This window comes from Neoarius graeffei, chromosome 5 (genome assembly GCF_027579695.1).
Source record: "Neoarius graeffei isolate fNeoGra1 chromosome 5, fNeoGra1.pri, whole genome shotgun sequence".
NCBI classification, from domain to species: Eukaryota; Metazoa; Chordata; class Actinopteri; order Siluriformes; family Ariidae; genus Neoarius; species Neoarius graeffei.
Window position 1 is genome coordinate 44,558,263 of NC_083573.1, and position 19,933 is coordinate 44,578,195.

Here is a 19,933-nt window from a genome sequence, read left to right on the forward strand (position 1 = left end):
AGGAGAGCTCATCATGTTTGAGCAAGTAAGGTCTTTTTAAACATTAATATACTACAGAAATGTCATGTCTTGATAAGTACATTAAATGGAACAACCTTTTTTTTAAATGGTATCTTATTGCATACTATAAAATGTAGCAATGTTGTTATGTAAGAATTAGGACTCATAAAGATTTACTACATGATGATTTTTTATAAGTTTATAGCAATGGAAATACAGATGGTAGCCCAGGTTTATGGTTATTTAGCACAAAAGTCTTTTAGCACAAGTTCTAAAGTCTCTTAGCACAACTCTGAGTTCTTTAGCACAAGATCCAAGAACATCTATCCATCCATTGTCTGTAGCCACTTATACTGTGCAGGATTGCGGGCAAGCTGGAGCCTGTCCCAGCTGACTATGGGCGAGAGACGGGGTACACCCTGGACGGGTTGCCAGGTTATCACAGGGCTGACACATAGAGACAAACAACCATTCACACTCACATTGGATCTCACAGGGATCGAGTTACTGGACTCTTCTGCTCCTTGGACCTGCCTGGTCCATCCTGGTGCCCTGTGTCTGGTTGGAGTCTCATTGCATCGCTCCTGTGGAGGGCGGCCCCATGTGGACAGTTGGGGGTCGTGCCTGGAGGACGCTCTGGACTCTTGCAGTGGTGTTTTTGTGTCTGGGGACTGCAGTTGACTTGCTGACTTTAGGACTGCGGTTGACTTGCTGACTTTGGGACTGTGGTTATCATGAATGGTTTTGCACTCGGGTTTCCGTTGGTGGGGGGTTTATAGCATGAATGAAACTGACTTTGTTAGGACTGTTAATGTTATAGTCATGTTGTCTGTTGTTGCCTGGATGGGGATGGGTTCCCTTTTGAGTCTGGTTCCTCTCAAGGTTTTTTCCTCGTGTCGTCTGAGGGAGTTTTTCCTTGCCACCGTCGCCACAGGCATGCTCGTTGGGGATAGATTGGGGATAAAATTAGCTCATATTTTAAGTCGTTCAAATTCTGTAAAGCTGCTTTGCGACAATGTTTATTATTAAAAGCGCTATACAAATAAACTTGACTTGACTTGACTTGACTCACATTCACACCTACGGTCAATTCAGAGCCACCAATTAGCTTAACCTGCATGTCTTTTGAACTGTGGGGGAAACTGGTGCACCCAGAGAAAACCCACGCAGACACAGGGAGAACATGCAAGCTCCACACAGAAAGGCCCCCATCGGTCACTGGGCTCAAACCCAGAACCTTCTTGCTGTGAGGTGACAGTGCTGACCACTACACCACTGTGCCGCTGATCTAAGAACACTTAATCTTTATTATGAATACTTACTAATCATGTTTAAAGATGTTTGTTAATTACTGACAGTCAGTTGAATTTGTGATAACTTCAGTCACTTCTGATCATATCTATGAAGGTGCCCACAGTTCAATGTTTGTTATGGCTTAACTACAAATATCCAAAGATGCCAAAGAATCGGATTTTCAGTCCATGTTTCAGGGATCAAACAACTGATCCTTAACATGCACAGCAGCAGAAATTCCAGCTTCCAGTCCCTAAGCAATCATAATAAACCCCGTCCTATATCAAGATGAGTATTTTTTTTGATTATTGTGACCATAATCCAGAGTTGTGCTAAAGAACATAGCTGTGCTAAGACTTCAGATTTGTGCTAAAAGACTTTTGTGCTAAATAACCGACTACCAGTAGCCCATACGCTGTTAAACAGGCTATGCTTTTGAATGCATGTACTAAAACTGCATATAATAAAGCTATAACTAATAAATTCTTATTGCTTATTTAACATCCATAATTGGTTTTCTCCTTTAAAATAACAGAGTCATGTCATTAAAAGTAATGTCAATTATTAATATAGCTTTGCATACATGCTATGCTTATTGTACAAACATTCCAAATGTCGGGTTCTAGAAGTGAATCATATACCTGAGGGGTGATTAGCATATTTCATAATGAATCAGTTTTATATCTGATATTACTGGAACCTAAACAGGAACTCTTTATATCTCCTCCCAAGGCAGTATATGTGACCTCCACATTACCCTATGTGGTTCTCACCATTTTTCTAATCAGAGGACTGACACTGAAAGGCTCCGTTGATGGAATTAAATTTCTATTTACACCAGATGTAAGTATATATATATATATATGCATGGGAAATCACTTTCTTTTACAGTGCTAAAGGACAATTAAATGACTATGGCAATCACCATGATTTACTACAGTACTATACAGTGTCTTGCAAAAGTATTAAAATGGATTTTTGGGGGGTTAGCACCATTTGATTTACACAACATGCCTACCACTTTAAAGGTGCAAATAGTTTTTTGTTTTGTTTTTGTGACACAAACCATAATTAAGATGAAAAAACAGAAATCTGGAATGTGCATAGATATTCACCCCCCAAAGTCAATACTTTGTTGAGTCACTTTTTGCTGCAATTACAGCTGCAAGTCTCTTAGGGTATGTCTCTATTAGCTTAGCACGTCTAGCCACTGGGATTTTTGCCCATTCCTCATGGCAAAACTACTCCAACTCCTTCAAGTTAGATGGGTTGCATTGGTGTACAGCAATCTTCAAGTTATCCCACAGATTCTCAATTGGATTGAGGTCTGGGCTTTGATTAGGCCATTCCAAGACATTTAAATATTTCCCTTTAAACCACTCTAGTGTAGCTTTAGCAGTATGTTTAGGGTCATTGTCCTGCTGGAATGTGAACCTTCGTCCCAGTCTCAAACCTCTGGCTGACTCAAACAGGTTTTCCTCCAGAATTGCCCTGTATTTAGTGCCATCCATCTTTCCTTCAGTCCTGACCAGCTTTCCTGTCGCTGCAGATGAAAAACGTCCCCACAGCATGATGCTGCCACCACCATGCTTCACTGTAGGAATAGTGTTCTCAGGGTAATGGGAAGTGTTGGGTTTGCGCCACACATGGCATTTCCCAAGGCGGTCTTATGTACACTCCAGATTTCTGTTTTTTCATCTTAATTATTGTTTGCGTCACAATAAAACAACAATTTGCACCTTTAAAGTGGTAGGCATGTTGTGTAAATCAAATGGTGCTAACCCCCCCCAAAATCCATTTTAATTCCAGCTTGTAATGTGACAAAACAGGACAAACACCAAGGGGATGAATACTTTTGCAAGGCACTACTGTATATTGTAGTCATATACACGTACGATTTGTGTGTGCATGTTTTTTGTATAGCTCAAGGAGTTAGCAAACCCATCGACCTGGCTGGATGCAGGTGCTCAAGTCTTCTATTCCTTCTCTCTGGCGTCTGGTGGCCTCATCTCCTTCTCCAGCTACAACTCAATCCAGTAAGTCCATAAGTGACAGCAATTGAGCAGGTAACAGCCTACTCATGTTAGAGACAACTGCTGAAACATATTTTAAATGTTAATTACTCTCTAGTATTGTGTCCTAGGGCAGTGCAGTGATTAGCGCTGTCGCCTCACACCAAGAAAGCTCTGGGTTCAAGCCCAGTGGCTGATGGGAGCCTTTCTGTGTGGAGTTTGTACAGTGGCGTGCACAGACATTTTGGGGGGCAAGTGGTCTGGGGGGGAAAAAAGGGCACTTTTTTGCGCATGTGGAACACCTTATTATAAAAGTCTGAGATTTAACCCTCCTCTTGTGTTCGGGTCGCCACTGACCCGTTTTAGTTTTTAAAGGTGTAAAACAACCACTTAATGTTAATTTATTACATCAAGGCTTTTTGACTTTGCCAGGAATCTCTAGTTGAACAAAATAGAAAAATAATAAATTTTTGTTTTCCTAAATCTGAAAATGGTCTAGCGAAAAATATAATACTTATGTGCAGTTGTTTCTGTATGCGACGGGCTACTTCACGACAAAATAATTACAGCTTGGGCTTAGAGGGCAAACAATACATTTTCACTCGATTCATGTGTTACCTGGCTGGTGGGGCAGGGGAAGAGCTGACTGACTGCCCGATGTGTTGTCTGCGCTACGACAAGGCCGTGGCTTCCAGGACGCTATGCTGCTGCAACGTCACATTGAATGCACTGCACGCTTGTTCACGTGACAGAGCAAGAGAGACAGAGGTCCGGTGTGTGTGCGGAGGGGGCACACATCGGGACATTATTTTCACACACGCTTTTAATGCCGCGGCTTTTCTAAAAGATCATGTTGACATTGGCCTCAGTAAACTGTAAAAAAAAAAAAAAATTCAAAAGGGCACTTTTTAGGGCAGAGGGGCAGGTGCTTGAGCACCACCTCGTGTCTATCTGTGCATGCCACTGAGTTTGTATGTTCTCCCCATGTCTGCGTGGGTTTTCTCCCCATGCTCTGGTTTCCACCAAAGACTTGCAGTTAGGTCAAATGGCTACTCTACATTTCCCATAAGTGTGAATTGTTCTTTGTCTGGGAAGCTGCAACAAGCTGTTGGTAGATGATAGATGCAGTCAGCCTCATAAGAGGCTGGGAACCGACAGGCCAATTGACCTACAGGGTGTCAAGATAAAATAAATAAATAATATTGTGTCCTAAGGTGCATATATCCTTCTTTCAGTAACAACTGTGAGCAGGATGCTGTGATCATCTCCGTCATCAATGCCTTCACCTCAGTCTTTGCTGCCACTGTAATCTACACCATCATCGGTTTCAGAGCCAATGAGAGATTTGATGATTGTCTTTCAGGGTATGTACTTGTGACCTGTTCTCTTAAAAGCAGATATCTGTGTCTGGAAAAGAGCTTATCTAAGAATGTGCTCTGCATGTCACCCACAGAAACATTATGACTTTACTGAACACATTTGAGCTGCCAGAAGCAAACATCACCAAAAGTAACTACGATGAAGTTTTTAAAGAGCTTAACAACACATACCCTCATATCATTCAGAGCCTAAGTCTTTCGAAATGTGTCCTGAACACGTTCCTCAGTGAGGTAGAGTTGTTTTTCTCTCAAAAATTATTTACCTTTGTGGTTTACACCTTTTGAATTACGTAGCACAATGTTGAGCTCTAATTTCTCCCTCACAATATTTTAAGGCTTAAAGAAGAGACATGAATGCTTCCATGCTTTGCTTCTCTTGTTAAACAGGGTGTAGAGGGCACAGGCCTAGCCTTCATTGTGTTCACTGAGGCCATCACAAAGATGCCCTTGTCTCCACTGTGGTCTGTCCTTTTCTTTGTCATGCTCTTCTGCCTTGGCTTGTCTTCCATGTTTGGAACCATCGAAGGAGTCTTGGTGCCTTTGCAGGACTTAAATATCTTCCCTAAACACTGGCCTAAAGAAGTGCTCTCAGGTACAGTACTCAGATAAGATCATCTGCCAGGATTTTTGGCACACATTAAAATTAAGAGACTCTTATTGCAATTTTTGGGACATGTTATAAAAGTCACACACTGGACTGTTTTTTTTTTTTCAGGACTTACCTGTCTGGTGTGCTGTTTAATTGCATTAATATTCGTCCAAGGGTCAGGGAATTACTGGCTGGCACTCTTTGATAATTATGCTGGTTCCGTCCCTCTACTCATTATTGCCTTCTGTGAGATAGTTGGAGTGGTGTATGTTTATGGAATAGATAGGTAAGTGAATGCCGCTGATTTTCTTGGACAAAACCAGTTCTTCCATGCCTTTCTTGGACATCTTTGTTTCATACCCTATCATTTTTCAAGCTTTGGTATAATTTACCTATTATATATATATATATATATATATATATATATATATATATATATATATAATTATCTCTAGCCACTTTATCCTGTTCTACAGGGTCGCAGGCAAGCTGGAGCCTATCCCAGCTGACTACGGGTGAAAGGCGGGGTACACCCTGGACAAGTCGCCAGGTCATCACAGGGCTGACACATAGACACAGGCATACATTCACACCTACGGTCAATTTAGAGTCACCAGTTAACCTAACCTGCATGTCTTTGGACTGTGGGGGAAACCGGAGCACCCAGAGGAAACCCACGCGGAGAACATGCAAACTCCACACAGAAAGGCCCTCGCCGGCCACGGGGCTCGAACCCGGACCTTCTTGCTGTGAGGCGACAGCGCTAACCACTACACCACCGTGCCGCCAATAATAATAATAATAATAATATATTACCACAGGGGTGCCGCCAGAAATTTTGGGCCCCATGAAAGATTAGAATTTTGGGCCCCCCAACTTTCAACAAAAGCAGCAATCCTAAAGCATTTATGGGTTGTATTGCTGCTTACCTCCTTCTCCAAAGGGGGGTTCAGTGGTTTGGTAGGGCGGAGGTCACCCTGAGGCTGAATCTGTGCATATTTAGGGCACCCCATTAGTTATGAAACTGGTTATTAGCACTAGTTATTAGCACCAGCATAGCGTAATATTTCATCTTGTTTATCACACAAGTCAGTTCAGTTATTAAAATGGAAAAAATGTCACTGTACAAACTGTAAAAGTGTTCTCTTGATAGGCTAATCCAACCACGTTCATACTGTTCATTTACCATTCGCTAATATTTTGAACACACATGTGAGCGATAGCTACCTTTCTTTGGGAAAAACTGAGTGACCAGTTGCCTGCCTCTCCGGTCCCTCTCAGCTTTCAGCTGCCTTTCTTTACGTTTTTGACAGCCACTCTTCATATTTAGCGATCATAGACTGTACGCACTCCACTGCTGGCTGCTGCACCGCGACACAGCAGCAAGTAGTGTTGCACTGATCAGCACACAGATTTAACGCATCGTGCTTCTACCAGAACTGGACCGTACCATTTCGCAAAAGGGGGAGGGTTAAATGACTATGTTGAAGAACTCAAGAAATAGACAACCTTGTTCAATTAGCTCATTTTACCAGATGGAATATTGCATTGTTATTTCAAAAGTCTTATTAAAATCATTAAAAGCATATTATCAGCCCCTTAAAGGGCCCCATGGCAGTGCTGGGCCCCTAGAATTGTTCTAACCTTTCCCCCCCTGGCGGCACCCATGTGTTACCATACCTTGAAATTGCTTGGATTGAAGTAAAGTGTTCATTTAAATTGTGTTGTGTTTTGTATATTTTTAAATATATTGTCCATTACTAGTGCCATATATGGTATTTAATATATTTACTTTGATGGGTCTAAAACATCTATTTCAGCTCGCCTACAATTTAAGAGTCTATAAATCTAAACTATGTACCCATACCAGAGATGTTCACATTGTCTTTAATTAATGTTAACCAGTTGCAGAATTGGCCTACAGTGCACTCCGTGAGGAAAATCCCACTTTTTATGCAATGCATTATCAAAATACATGAAAACCAGAAATGTCCCCCTTTTTATTACAAAGATGAAAACATTAGATGTTTTAATTTTATATATATATATATATATATATATATATATATATATATATATATATATATATATATATATATATGCCTGCCCTGTGATGACCTGGCGACTTGTCCAGGGTGTACCCCGCCTTTCGCCCGTAGTCAGCTGGGATAGGCTCCAGCTTGCCTGCGACCCTGTAGAAGGATAAAGCGGCTAGAGATAATGAGATGAGATGAGATGATATATATGCCTATTATTTGTGGTTACGGGGTACTCAGAGGAAAAGTCTGTGGTGTGAAAATTACAGCATACTTTGGTTAACAGAAATATCAGTCAACACCTTTTAAATCAAAACTGCTACATACTAGAGTGGCTTCAAATCCGAGACCATGTGCTCTCCCAACAGGTTCAATGAAGATCTGTTTTTCATGATTGGCCACAAGCCCAATATCTTCTGGCAGGCCACATGGAGATTTATCAGCCCCATCATCATGTTATTCATCTTCATTTTTTACTTCGTTACCACTGTCTCCAAGGAGCTCTTTTACATCACCTGGGACCCCGAATCGGTAAGGTCATTCATGAAGTTGCATGTGCTAAGAGCTTAAAGTATAGCATGATCCAAGTTAATAAGCATTTGTAAGCTAAATTGCCATGTGGGTTCATTCCATGAGAGTCTGTGGTGAACATTACCTACATTTGCATTTAGTCATTTACCAGATACTCTTTTTCAGAGTGACTGACGTGATCCATATGTTTCCATTGGTCAGGGAAGAAATGTTTCATACACAGCAGTTAGCCTGACAATCTCTGCTCATCTGTTTGCATTACAGCCTGAATTTCCTACTTTGGAGGAGAAGACCTACTCACCGTGGATCTATGTAATAATCTTCATGTTGGCTGGGACTCCTAGTCTTGTTGTACCTGTTGCTGCCATTATCAGGGTTATACGGAATCGCTGTTGTTAAATACAGAAAACAAGCCTTATGAAGGTGACAGGGTGATATATATATATTTTTGGTCATTGGTAATTTGATAATTAGTATTTTTAATATCATTTTAAAGGACTTTTTTCTACAATTCTGACAGTTATAATTGATCATTGTAAGAAATGCACCCTCTGCTGGTTTTAGAAAATTATATTTATCCTTCATAATCCTATATGAATACAGCATGTCAATAATGTATGTCAAATTGTGCTTGTGATATTCAAATGAACGCCCTTTGTATTAGTTTGTGCCATCACAATACTAGAGAACCTTATTTATTTTTTACCAAACATTTTCAGTGTATTATATTTGCATTATATGACAATTTTAGTCTTGTTAACGAACATGTTGAGTCATTTTATTTAATGAATCAAAACTTGTTCAAAGGACTTTACATATATAAATTGTTCCATGTTTTCCTGTTTTCCTAAAACAAGCCAGATTTTATGAAAATAAAAATATCACTCTTAACCAAAGGTTATTTTCCTTTGGATATATTTATGGTTTTGAGTAATCATTTTACTTATTTAATCAATTTAGTACAAAGTGATACATTAAGCCCATCTGTAGAATAGTTGGAGAAAGCCCATAGTTAACATCCTTCAATTCTGAAGTCATGGCAATGAGTAACCAGTAAATGTGTAGATTAGATGCTCTATGCTACTACAGCTTGCTTAAGTAAACAACTGAGAAGGAGTGCTTGCTTCTATAACTGTCTGTGCTTCCTGGCATATCTCAGCACCACTGAAAATGTGCCAGAAAAAAATACTATGCTACAGTACTCTGTAGCATAGTGTGGATTGAGCAAAAGTACCAAAGCTCCTCCCCTTCTTCTGAGGAAAATAAACCCAGAAATTGTCAAGCTGAAGAGAAGAGCTGGCGTGAAGAGGAAATGACAGTCAGATTTGGCCTTTAACTCAAGTCAACCACAAAGTAAATTGAAGAATGGATGGAGCTCAGATCACCAAAGACATCGAGCTGAACCCAGCTTCAGAGGAGGCCACTAAGACTGAAGAACGCCCCAAATGGGACAATAAGCTTCAGTATCTGCTGACATGCATCGGATTTGCTGTTGGCTTGGGGAATGTATGGCGGTTCCCTTATTTGTGTCAGGTATATGGAGGAGGTAAGAGACTTTAGGCAGTTTATTTTGTTCAGAACAGTTTTTTTTTAGTGCTATGTGCTGTATACTGATTTATTATTCTCTAGCTAAAAAGGCATGTTAGCTGGATTCTAATTCTTTAAACTCTACCTAAACTAAGAGGTCAAGTCTGGGGATTTAATTCCTCAATCCCTGAATAGGAATTAATTCAGTTTTCTTCTGAGTTAAAGTCTTTAAATCTTAATAGTTCCATCCTTATAACTTGAAACATTAACCTAGATAGTCTTAATCAATCTGCAGCACTTAGCAATTTGTTTTAACCCCTTTGGACATAATGTGTACAATTGTACACATGAAGTTCCATAGCATTTTTCCTTGTGTCCGAAGGGGATAATATCATGTATATTATAGAGCACATATGTCATTATTAGCCTGTTTGTCTGATCCCTTGAATTAAACTCAAAAACAATTAGGCTGATAAATATGTCAATTTGGACCGAAGTGTTCTGCAGGTGGAAATATCATATCAAAAAAGCTATGTGGTTCAAATAAATAGGCAAAATATTATTGTACACATTGAAATGATGAGTCTAATATTTGAATAACTGAGTAATGTTCATAAAATAAACTTGCACTGAAGGGGTCCTTGATTGAAAAAGGTTTGAGAACCCTTGTGGTACACTAACAGGAAAACATTTATCCACACACAAAACTATCAAAGTAACTGACACTTGAAAATTTGGAACCCCTGTTTTCAGAAATAGATGTAATCCATTTTGCTGATGATCCTGATTTACAAAACAATACACCCACTGACCACTTCAGTAGGAACTTGTTTTTGATTCTAAGATCCCTGTTCTTGGCTGGCAGGAATGGAACCCAATGTGGTCTTCTGCTGTTGCATGCTGAGATGCTTTCCTGCTCACCATGGTTATAAAGAGTGATTATATGAGGCGTTATATCCTTCCTGGCAGCTCGAACCAATCTGGCCATTTTCCTCTGATCTCGCTTATCAACAAGGTGTTTCCACTCACAGAACTGTCTCTCACTCAGTTTTTTCCCCCATACTATTCTGTGTTTTGCAACATTTCTGTGTTTAAAAAAAATCATGTAGATATAGGTCAAGACTGTTGTGTGTGAAAATCCCAGGAGATCAGCAGTTTCTGAAACACTCAAACCAGTCCATCTGGCACCAACACACATGCCACAGTGAAAGTCACACTTTGAGATCACAATTTTTTCCCATTCTGAGGTTTGAATTGAACATTAACCGAAGCTCTTGATTTGTATCTGCATGATTTTATGCGTTGTGCTGCTGTCAGGGGATCGGCTGATTAGAGAACTGCATAAAACAGCAGGTATATGGGTGTAACTAATAATGTGGCCAGTGAGTGTATATTAAATCAAATTATATAAAACGGATATGTAAATGTTTCTGGATGTTATTATAAAATCAACATCAATGTCCAGGCGATTTTGAAGACCTGTAACTTGGTGTGTGGGTTAAATATTTTCCGTTTTGTTCATCAGAAAGTCAGCTTATCCTGAGTGTAGAGTCTGTCATGAAGTTGAACAGTGATGGTGTGCAGTGCTGAGAGGAAACTGTGGTTTAGCAAGTGTAGATGAACACTCAGACAACTATTAAAGTCACGAAAACATGTCACAGATATTTTGTTCGTACTTCTGAGAGGCAGATTATAAAATGCTCACATCAGATATACTGAACTTAATTTTAAAAAAACGACTGCTCAGATTAAATAAATAGGAATGCAATAAAAATAAAATAGCATTAATTCAAATACTGTTGGAGATATTAAAAGACCTTCCCATTTTCAGAGAATGAATAAAGTACAATATTTGGTACTTAAATGCAAACTGACTGATAGCAATTCCATATATTATGTTGCTTGCTTGAATAACACTATTAATGTACTTGTCATATCATCTTTCATGAATTTTATAAAAAGTGTAGGTCAAAATGTTGAGCCCTCCCTAACCAACCAACCAACCACACAAACATCCAACCCCCCCCCCCCCCCCCCCCAACACACACACACACACACACACACTTTTTTTATAAGTGCAGAACCACGGGGGGGGGGCACATACACAAATACACACAAGCTTACACAAAACTCAGGGCTTTTTTTTTTTTTTTTTTTCCCCAGAATATATTTTGGTATACAAAAGATATCATCTACATCAAAACCTTTTATATAAAGAGATATGGCTCTAATGCATGTGATATTTGCACTTTTAGGACCTTTCATAAGTGGATTAATAGCTTTTTGTCAAAAGTAAATATAACTGTACATAGGTAAATACAGAAACAGGTTCACCCACTGCACTGTGTACAGTACATTAGAAAGTAACAAAACATTCATTACTGGCTATTCGTCATGAAGTACAGAATACTGTTTTGTTTTTTAAAGACTGAAGTTAAATCAGTTACATGGTAAAGGTGCTCTCAGGTAAAAAAAAAAAAAAATTCAGGTCAAGGTCCCATTTTGTAAATAATGTAGCCTACAGAAAATGCTCCCAGTCCAGTGTTTCCAATGTTAAAGATAAGCTCAGTAACATGGCAGGTTATCAGAATACATGAGAACTTTCAACAACAAAAATGTTCTATCCTCTACAGCACATTTGGTGTGCTTAGTGAGATGAAAACAAGGATAAATATGATAAAAAATGTCGAAGTTAGCATGATAGTTGAAACTTAATTGCTTCTCTAAGACTGTTGGTAATCTTTTGATGTGTTAATAACCACAGTTCTTAAGAATCCAGAAGTATAATAATGTGTTTGTATAATAATGTGACAATGAGCAAGCTGCATGCTAAATGCTAAAATATACCTTTATTTTCTTTTACATTGAAATCGTGATTTTTATTCAGCAAATTTCAGAACAGAATAATTTTACTGCACTTTATTCCTTTATCATTTCAGTAATTTGTTTGACAATTGTTACGTAGCTTGTGACTCACATAGCATTAGCTTATTAGCTAGCACAGCTAAGCTAACCAATACTGTGGGCAATTTATGTTTCGGCGGCACGGTGGTGTAGTGGTTAGCACTGTCGCCTCACAGCAAGAAGGTTCTGGGTTCAAGCCCAGTGGCCGACGGGACCTTTCTGTGTGGAGTTTGCATGTTCTCTCCATGTCTGTGTGGGTTTCCTCTGGGTGCTCCGGTTTCCCCCACAGTCCAAAGACATGCAGGTTAGACTAATTGGTGGCTCGAAATTGACTGTAGGTGTGAGTGTGAATGGTTGTTTGTCTCTATGTGTCAGCCCTGCAATGATCTGGTAACTTGTCCAGGGTGTACCCCGCCTCTCGCCCGTAGTCGGCTTGGATAAAGAAAGAGAGAAAGCACAACATTATTCATCACACACTTGTGAAATTTCCTCTCTGCATTTAACCCATCTGAAGCAGTGAACATACACATGCACACACACACATGAGCAATGAGCACACACACATACCCAGAGCAGTGGGCAGCCATGCTAACAGCACCCAGGGAGCAGTTGGGAGCTAGGTGCCTCGCTCAAGGGCACATCAGCCCAAGGCCATCCCATATTAACCTAACCTGCATGTCTTTGGATTGTGGGGGAAATCGGAGCACCCGGTATATGGGATAGGCTCCAGGTTGCCTGTGACCCTGTACAGGATAAGCGGTTACAGATAAGGGATGGATGGATTTATGTTTCAATAAAGATCAACACTGTTGTCTGGAGTAAAGATCCGATTTGTTATTGAGATAATAAAACATGTCTTGTTGTACGTCGCTCTGGATAAGAATGTCTGCTAAATGCCATGTAATATAATGTAATGTGTCTGTACTTAGGTGCATTTCTGATCCCATACTTCATAGCACTGGTGTTTGAGGGCCTTCCGCTGCTTCATATAGAGCTGGCTATTGGTCAGAGGCTCCGAATGGGCAGCATAGGAGTCTGGAGCTCAATCTCACCTTATCTAGGAGGAGTAGGTGGGTATTGTTAGATTTATGGAATGACTACTTGTAAAGAACTATGTGTACAGTGGTGCTTGAAAGTTTGTGAACCCTTTAGAATTTTCTATATTTCTGCATAAATATGACCTAAAACATCATCAAATTTTCACACAAGTCCTAAAAGTAGATAAAGAGAGCCCAGTTAAACAAATGAGACAAAATATTATGCTTGGTCATTTTTTTCTTGAGGAAAATGATCCAATATTACATATCTGTGAGTGGAAAAAGTATGTGAACCTCTAAGATTAGCAGTTCATTTGAAGGTGAAATGAGAGTCAGGTGTTTTCAATCAATGGGATGACAATCAGGTGTGAGTAGGCACCCTGTTTTATTTAAAGAACAGGGATCTATCAAAGTTTGATCTTCACAGCACGTTTGTGGAAGTGTATCATGGCATGAACAAAGGAGATTTCTGAGGACCTCAGAAAAAGTGTTGTTGATGCTCATCAGGCTGGAAAAGGTTACAAAACCATCTCTAAAGAGTTTGGACTCCACCAAACTACAGTCAGACAGATTGTGTATAAATGGAGGTGTAGAGGCTTGTTCTTAGTGAGACCTTGAGAAAAGTGCTATAGCTTACACTGACGAAGTCTCTGACCCAAAGTAACTGTTTCTACTCTCAATGTCCATGTGCCTGGCAATAAATCCACTTGAAACGTCTTGAAAGTTGAACTTTAACAATTACAAAGGTTCTAAGATGCAGAGAGTCAGTTAAGAAAAACTGTTCGCTTCCACGGCTTCTCGAGATCTACCCTGAGAAGTGCGAGACCGTTCTTATATAGCTGAATGAATTCTAATTCTAATTATTGAGAAGCATGAGACAGTTCTAATTCTTCACATATGAATTCTAATTCTAATACTTCTAATTCTAATTCTTCTAACCCTGCCACATGTTATTCATCATTTTAATCATGAAATAAATTACTTATATGAAATTACACACTCAAATGAAATTATTTATACCTTTTTGTAATTCACATCTATATGAATTCTACTTTGGCCGCTACGGGAGGAAATTCAAGACCATTGTTACCCTCTCCCAGGAGTGGTCGATCAACAAAGATCACTCCAAGAGCAAGGCATATAATAGTTGGCGAGGTCACAAAGGACCCCAGGGTAACTTCTAAGCAACTGAAGGCCTCTCTCACCTTGGCTAATGTTAATGTTCATGAGTCCACCATCAGGAGAATACTGAACAATAATGGTGTGCATGGCAGGGTTGCAAGGAGAAAAACACTGCTCTCCAAAAAGAACATTGCTGCTCGTCTGCAGTTTGCTAAAGATCAGGTAGACAAGCCAGAAGGCTATTGGAAAAATGTTTTGTCGATGGATGAGAAAAAAAATAGAACTTTTTGGTTTAAATGAGAAGCATTATGTTTGGAGAAAGGAAAACACTGCATTCCAGCATAAGAATCTTATCCCATCTGTGAAACATGGTGGTGGTAGTATTATGGTTTGGGCCTGTTTTGCTGCATCTGGGCCAGGATGGCTTGCCATCATTGATGGAACAATGAATTCTGAATTATACCAGCAAATTCTAAAGGAAAATGTCAGGACGGTTGTCCATGAACTGAATTTCAAGAGAAGGTGGGTCATGCAGCAAGACAACGACCCTAAGCACACAAGTCGTTCTACCAAAGAATGGTTAAAGAAGAATAAAGTTAATGTTTTGGAATGGCCAAGTCAAAGCCCTGACCTTAATCCAATCAAAATGTTGTGGAAGGACCTGAAGCGAGCAGTTCATATGAGGAAACCCACCAACATCCCAGAGTTGAAGCTGTTCTTTATGGAGGAATAGGCTAAAATTCCTCCAAGCCGGTGTGCAAGACTGATCAACAGTTACCGGAAACGATTAGTTGCAGTTATTGCTGCACAAGGGGGTCACACCAGATACTGAAAGTAAAGGTTCACATACTTTTGCCACTCACAGATATGTAATATTGGATCATTTTCCTCAATAAATAAATGACCAAGTATAATATTTTTGCCTCATTTGTTTAACTGGGTTCTCTTTATCTACTTTTAGGACTTGTGTGAAAATCTGATGATGTTTTAGGTCATATTTATGCAGAAATATAGAAAATTCTAAAGGGTTCACAAACTTTCAATCACCATTGTACACATGGCATAAGTAACTGTAGTGCAGTGCATGTTTTGGTGGTAGTCTGTTGCATCCAGCAGTGGTACAGTATGATCATGTGTGTTTGTCACATCTGTGTAATGATGTTGGCATGCCTTGATTTGTAAGATGTAGTGAACATATTGCTACACTGTTTTTGTACTTACTGGATCTCTTCTCTCTCTCTCTCTCTCTCTCTCTCTCTCTCTCTCTCTCTCTGTATGTGCATGTATACAGGTGTGGCCTCAATGACTGTGTCATTTTTGGTTGGTTTGTTTTATAACACTATACTGGCCTGGGTTCTGTGGTATTTCTTCCATTCATTCCAAAACCCACTACCATGGCAGTCATGCCCAGTCAACATCAATCGTACTGGTAAGACACAAACAGTATCACAGCAGTGCCTTATGGCAAACCACACATTTTTGATCTGGTACACCAGTGTTTCTCAAAGTGGGGTCTGCACTGCATAGCCAGGAAGTCTGTGATTTTGAATTTTTGCTTACACTGGTAGAAATTACAATCATTATCAAAACTATGATAGTCTTTATTAAGCTCTTGTAGATATTAGCCTGTTTGACTGGTTACTTCAATTGGATGGGTTTAAACCAAACTGCACAATAAATAATATCAAGTTGGAAACTTCTGTAACAAAAATCTCTGTGGCTCCTATGAATAGCCAAAATATTATTGCACACAATTAAAATAAGGAGTCAAATATTTGAGTCATTGGATTATGTTCATAAAATAAATGTTTTGGGAGGTCTCTGGTTGCAAAAAAGGGGGGCAAAACATTTTTAGGTGTAACCATGGGAGATCAAGCACAATAGGCTCATGACAATCATTCATGGTGAAGAAAGAAATTGATTCAGTGTGGTTCCCTGAAACCTTCAGAGTTACCAGGTCAGTGATGTGGGAGATTGGGCTGAGCTCAGCCCCATTCAGAGCTCTGGTCACAAGGGGACAATGTAATTCCTGTCAGGAAATGCCCAACTCCTCTGCCAGGGAAGTCTTGATAAAGCTGTGGTCTGCCCCAGAGTCAGTGAGGGCTTTGACAGATTGAATCTTATTCTGAAAAACTAGTTTATGAGGACATACTGATCACTCGGCAGGGGAAGAGCGTGTCGAAACGCCCACCTGTATCCCTGCAGCTACTGATGGGCAGACCCTTTTAATGGGCAAGAGGAGATGAAATGTCCAGACTGTCTGCAGTAAAAGCAAGAACAAGTCTCATGATGACGCCTTCTTTCCTCTGGAGATAACCGGCTCCTACCTAATTGCATGGGCTCAGATTCAGCAGAGGTGGCATCATCTTATGGAGAGGTGCTGGCTCTAGGCTCGCACCTATGGGCTTAAAATGGGAAATATATAGGAATCTGTATCAAGGAAAATAAGAATCTGTAAAAGAAAATTAGAGAAAAAAGTATTATTATCGGATATGTTATTATAAATAAGATTTTTAGTGGAGATTACAATTCAAGAAAATTTTATTTTGATTAAAATATAGTTTTTCCACAATATTAAGATATTAAATAAAAACTAAAACATCTAAAAACAAACCTTAGTGTTCAATCTAGGTTATTTAGATAAGTATATCGTATAAAGTACAAGTTTCTTGTGAATTAAATTGTTCCAAGTTTTTAAACCCAAAATCTCACTGCTGTTCAGTCATACCTCATTCAACACAACCATCTCATTTCATGACCACATTATTGTAAGAATGAGAGTGCTCTATCAGTGTCTTGCTAGGGTTCATAAATGCTCCATTTTCTTACAGTGTATGTGGAAGAATGTGAGAAGAGCACGTCAGTGAACTACTTCTGGTACAGAGAGACACTCAATATCACTCCGGACATTTCAATTAATGGGGGTCTTCAGTGGTGGCTTGTGGTGTGTCTGGCTTCAGCTTGGTGTATTGTCTACATCTGCTTCATTCGAGGCATTGAGACCATTGGCAAGGTCGGGACCTTGCTCGCAATTTGTTTTAATTATACTGCTCAATTAAGCATTTGTTTATTCATGAATCAGACTGTTAAACAATAAATGACTCTGTAACTCTGAATGCAGGCGGTATATGTCACAGCTACCTTCCCATATCTTGTGCTCACCATATTTCTGATTCGGGCATTGACTCTGCCAGGAGCTACCCTTGGATTGCGCCACCTCTTCACACCAAATGTAAGTTGTGCACTTATTCATTTGCTAAATGGTAACTTGCTGTAAAAGGAGGGGCCTAGCTAGTTAATGCTAGGTAAATTAACCTAGAACGTTCTCCTTTGTCATGTACAGTGTCTTGCAAAAGTATTCAATCCCCCTTGGTTTTTGTTTTGTCACCTTACAAGCTGGAATTAAAATGGATTTTTGGAGGGTTAGCACCATTTGATTTACACAGCATGCCTACAACTTGAAAGGTGAAAATTGTTGTTTTATTGTGACACAAACAATAATTAAGATGAAAAAGCAGAAATCTGGAGTGTGCATAGGTATTTGCCCACTTTCGTATGAAGCCCCTAAATAAGAGCTGGTCCAACCAATTCACTTCATAAGTCATATAATTAGTTGATTAAGATCCACCTGTGTGCAATCAAAGTGTCACATGATCTGTCACATGATGTCTGTATAACTCAACCTGTTCTGGAAGGACCTGGACTCTGCAACACTACTAAGAAAGCAACATGAAAACCAAGGAGCACTCCAAACAGGTCAGAGACAAAGTTGTGGAGAAGTTATGGATCAGGGTTGGGTTATAAAAATATCCCAAATTTTGAATATCCCACGGAGCATCATTAAATCCATTATAGCAAAATGGAAAGAACATGGCACCACTACAAACCTGGCAAGAGAAGGCTGCCCACCAAAACTCACAGACCAGGCAAGGAGGGCATTAATCAGAGATGCAACAAAGACACCAAAGATAACACTGCAAAGATCCACAGTGGAGATGGGAGTATCTGTCCATAGGACCACTTTAAGCTGTACACTCCAAAGAGTGGGACTTTATAGAAGATTGGCCAGAAAAAAAGCCATTGCTTAAGAAAACATATTTGGAGTTTGCCCAACAGCATGTGACAGACTCCCCAAACACAAGGAAGATGATTATCTGGTCAGAAGAAACAAAAATTTATCTTTTTGGCCATCATGGAAAATGCCATGTGTGGTGCAAACCCATCGTCCTGAGAACACCATCCCTACAATGAAGCATGGTGGTGGCAGCATCATGCTGTGGGGAAGTTTTACATCTGCAGGGACAGGAAAGCTGGTCAGACTGAAGGAAAGATGGATGGCACTAAATACAGGGCAATTCTGGAGGAAAACCTGTTTGAGTCAGCCAGAGGTTTGAGACTGGGACGAAGGTTCACATTCCAGCAGGACAATGACCCTAAACATACTGCTAAAGCTACACTGGAGTGGTTTAAAGGGAAACATTTAAATGTCTTGGAATGGCCCAGTCAAAGCCCATACCTCAATCCAATTGAGAATCTGTGGCATAACTTGAAGATTGCTGTACATCAACACAACCCATCTAACTTGAAGGAGTTGGAGCAGTTTTGCCTTGAGGAATGGGCAAAAATCCTAGTGGCTAGATGTGCCAAGCTAATAGAGACATACCCCAAGAGACTTGCAGCTGTAATTGCAGCAAAAGGTGGCTCTACAAAGTACTGACTTTGGGGGATGAATACCTATGCACACTCCAGATTTCTGTTTTTTCATCTTAATTATTGTTTGTGTCACAATAAAACAACAATTTTCACCTTTAAAGTGGTAGGCATGTTGTGTAAATCAAATGGTGCTAATCCCCCAAAAATCTGTTTTAATTCCAACTTGTAATGCGACAAAACAGGACAAACACCAAGGGGGATGAATACTTTTGCCAGACACTGTAACTAGACTGTCTAATTGGTTATTTAATTGTTTTCTTATTGTAATCTAATAGCTTAAAACTGAAGCATAATATGCCGCTGATATAAAAAAAAAATTGGCTCATGCTTTTATCCAAAGCAACTTCCAATGAAGCAAAACAGATGAGAGTTGAGGGCCTTGCTGGTACTGATACTGGGATACTAGTACTGGGGGTTGTGGTATTCAAACTCACAACCTTCTGATCAGTAGTCCAGGTCAGCTCATATTGATAATTGACCAAGATTTATCTAACATTTTTTTTTTAAATATGAGCAGCAAGATTTCATCTTAATTATTATTATGCTTCAGCGGGTTTTTTTAAAATATGAGCAGCAAGATTTCGCATAAGTGTACTCTTGGTGCCGGTCCCAAGCCCGGATAAATTGGAGGGGGTTGCGTCAGGAAGGGCATCCGGCGTAAAACTGTGCCAAATCTAACATGCAGAATGAAAAGAGAAATACCATACCGGATCGGTCGGGGCCCGGGTTAACAACAACCGCCTCCGGTACTGTTGGTCAACAGGGTGCCGGTGGAAAGTGTGCTACTGTT

The 19,933-nt window shown here is 39.8% G+C and overlaps 2 protein-coding genes across 8 annotated transcripts in view; both read left to right on the top strand.

Annotated features, from left to right (window-relative positions):
- The window catches only part of LOC132886747 (sodium-dependent neutral amino acid transporter B(0)AT1-like), a 92,503-nt gene extending 83,796 nt beyond the window's left edge, over positions 1–8,707 (top strand). For 2 of the 6 annotated variants that reach the window (XM_060921772.1, XM_060921771.1), the window contains exons 5-12: positions 2,026–2,136; positions 3,217–3,329; positions 4,541–4,669; positions 4,759–4,915; positions 5,072–5,276; positions 5,400–5,559; positions 7,678–7,840; positions 8,105–8,705. In XM_060921772.1, coding sequence (XP_060777755.1) covers positions 2,026–2,136; positions 3,217–3,329; positions 4,541–4,669; positions 4,759–4,915; positions 5,072–5,276; positions 5,400–5,559; positions 7,678–7,840; positions 8,105–8,239 — 1,173 coding nt within the window. In that variant the 3' untranslated portion in view covers positions 8,240–8,705. Of the gene's footprint in view, positions 1–2,025; positions 2,137–3,216; positions 3,330–4,540; positions 4,670–4,758; positions 4,916–5,071; positions 5,277–5,399; positions 5,560–7,677; positions 7,841–8,104 lie in introns of all 6 variants that reach the window. The other 4 variants (XM_060921774.1, XM_060921773.1, XM_060921775.1 and 1 more) reach the window with 3 other exon arrangements.
- Positions 8,708–9,099: 392 nt separating this feature from the next.
- slc6a18 (solute carrier family 6 member 18) overlaps positions 9,100–19,933 on the top strand; it is a 41,644-nt gene continuing 30,810 nt past the window's right edge. The window contains exons 1-5 of one of the 2 annotated variants that reach the window (XM_060921776.1): positions 9,100–9,386; positions 13,201–13,341; positions 15,722–15,859; positions 17,262–17,443; positions 17,552–17,662. In XM_060921776.1, the coding sequence (XP_060777759.1) occupies positions 9,206–9,386; positions 13,201–13,341; positions 15,722–15,859; positions 17,262–17,443; positions 17,552–17,662 (753 nt within the window). In that variant the 5' untranslated portion in view covers positions 9,100–9,205. The remainder of the gene's footprint in view (positions 9,387–13,200; positions 13,342–15,721; positions 15,860–17,261; positions 17,444–17,551; positions 17,663–19,933) is intronic. The other variant, XM_060921777.1, reaches the window with a different exon arrangement.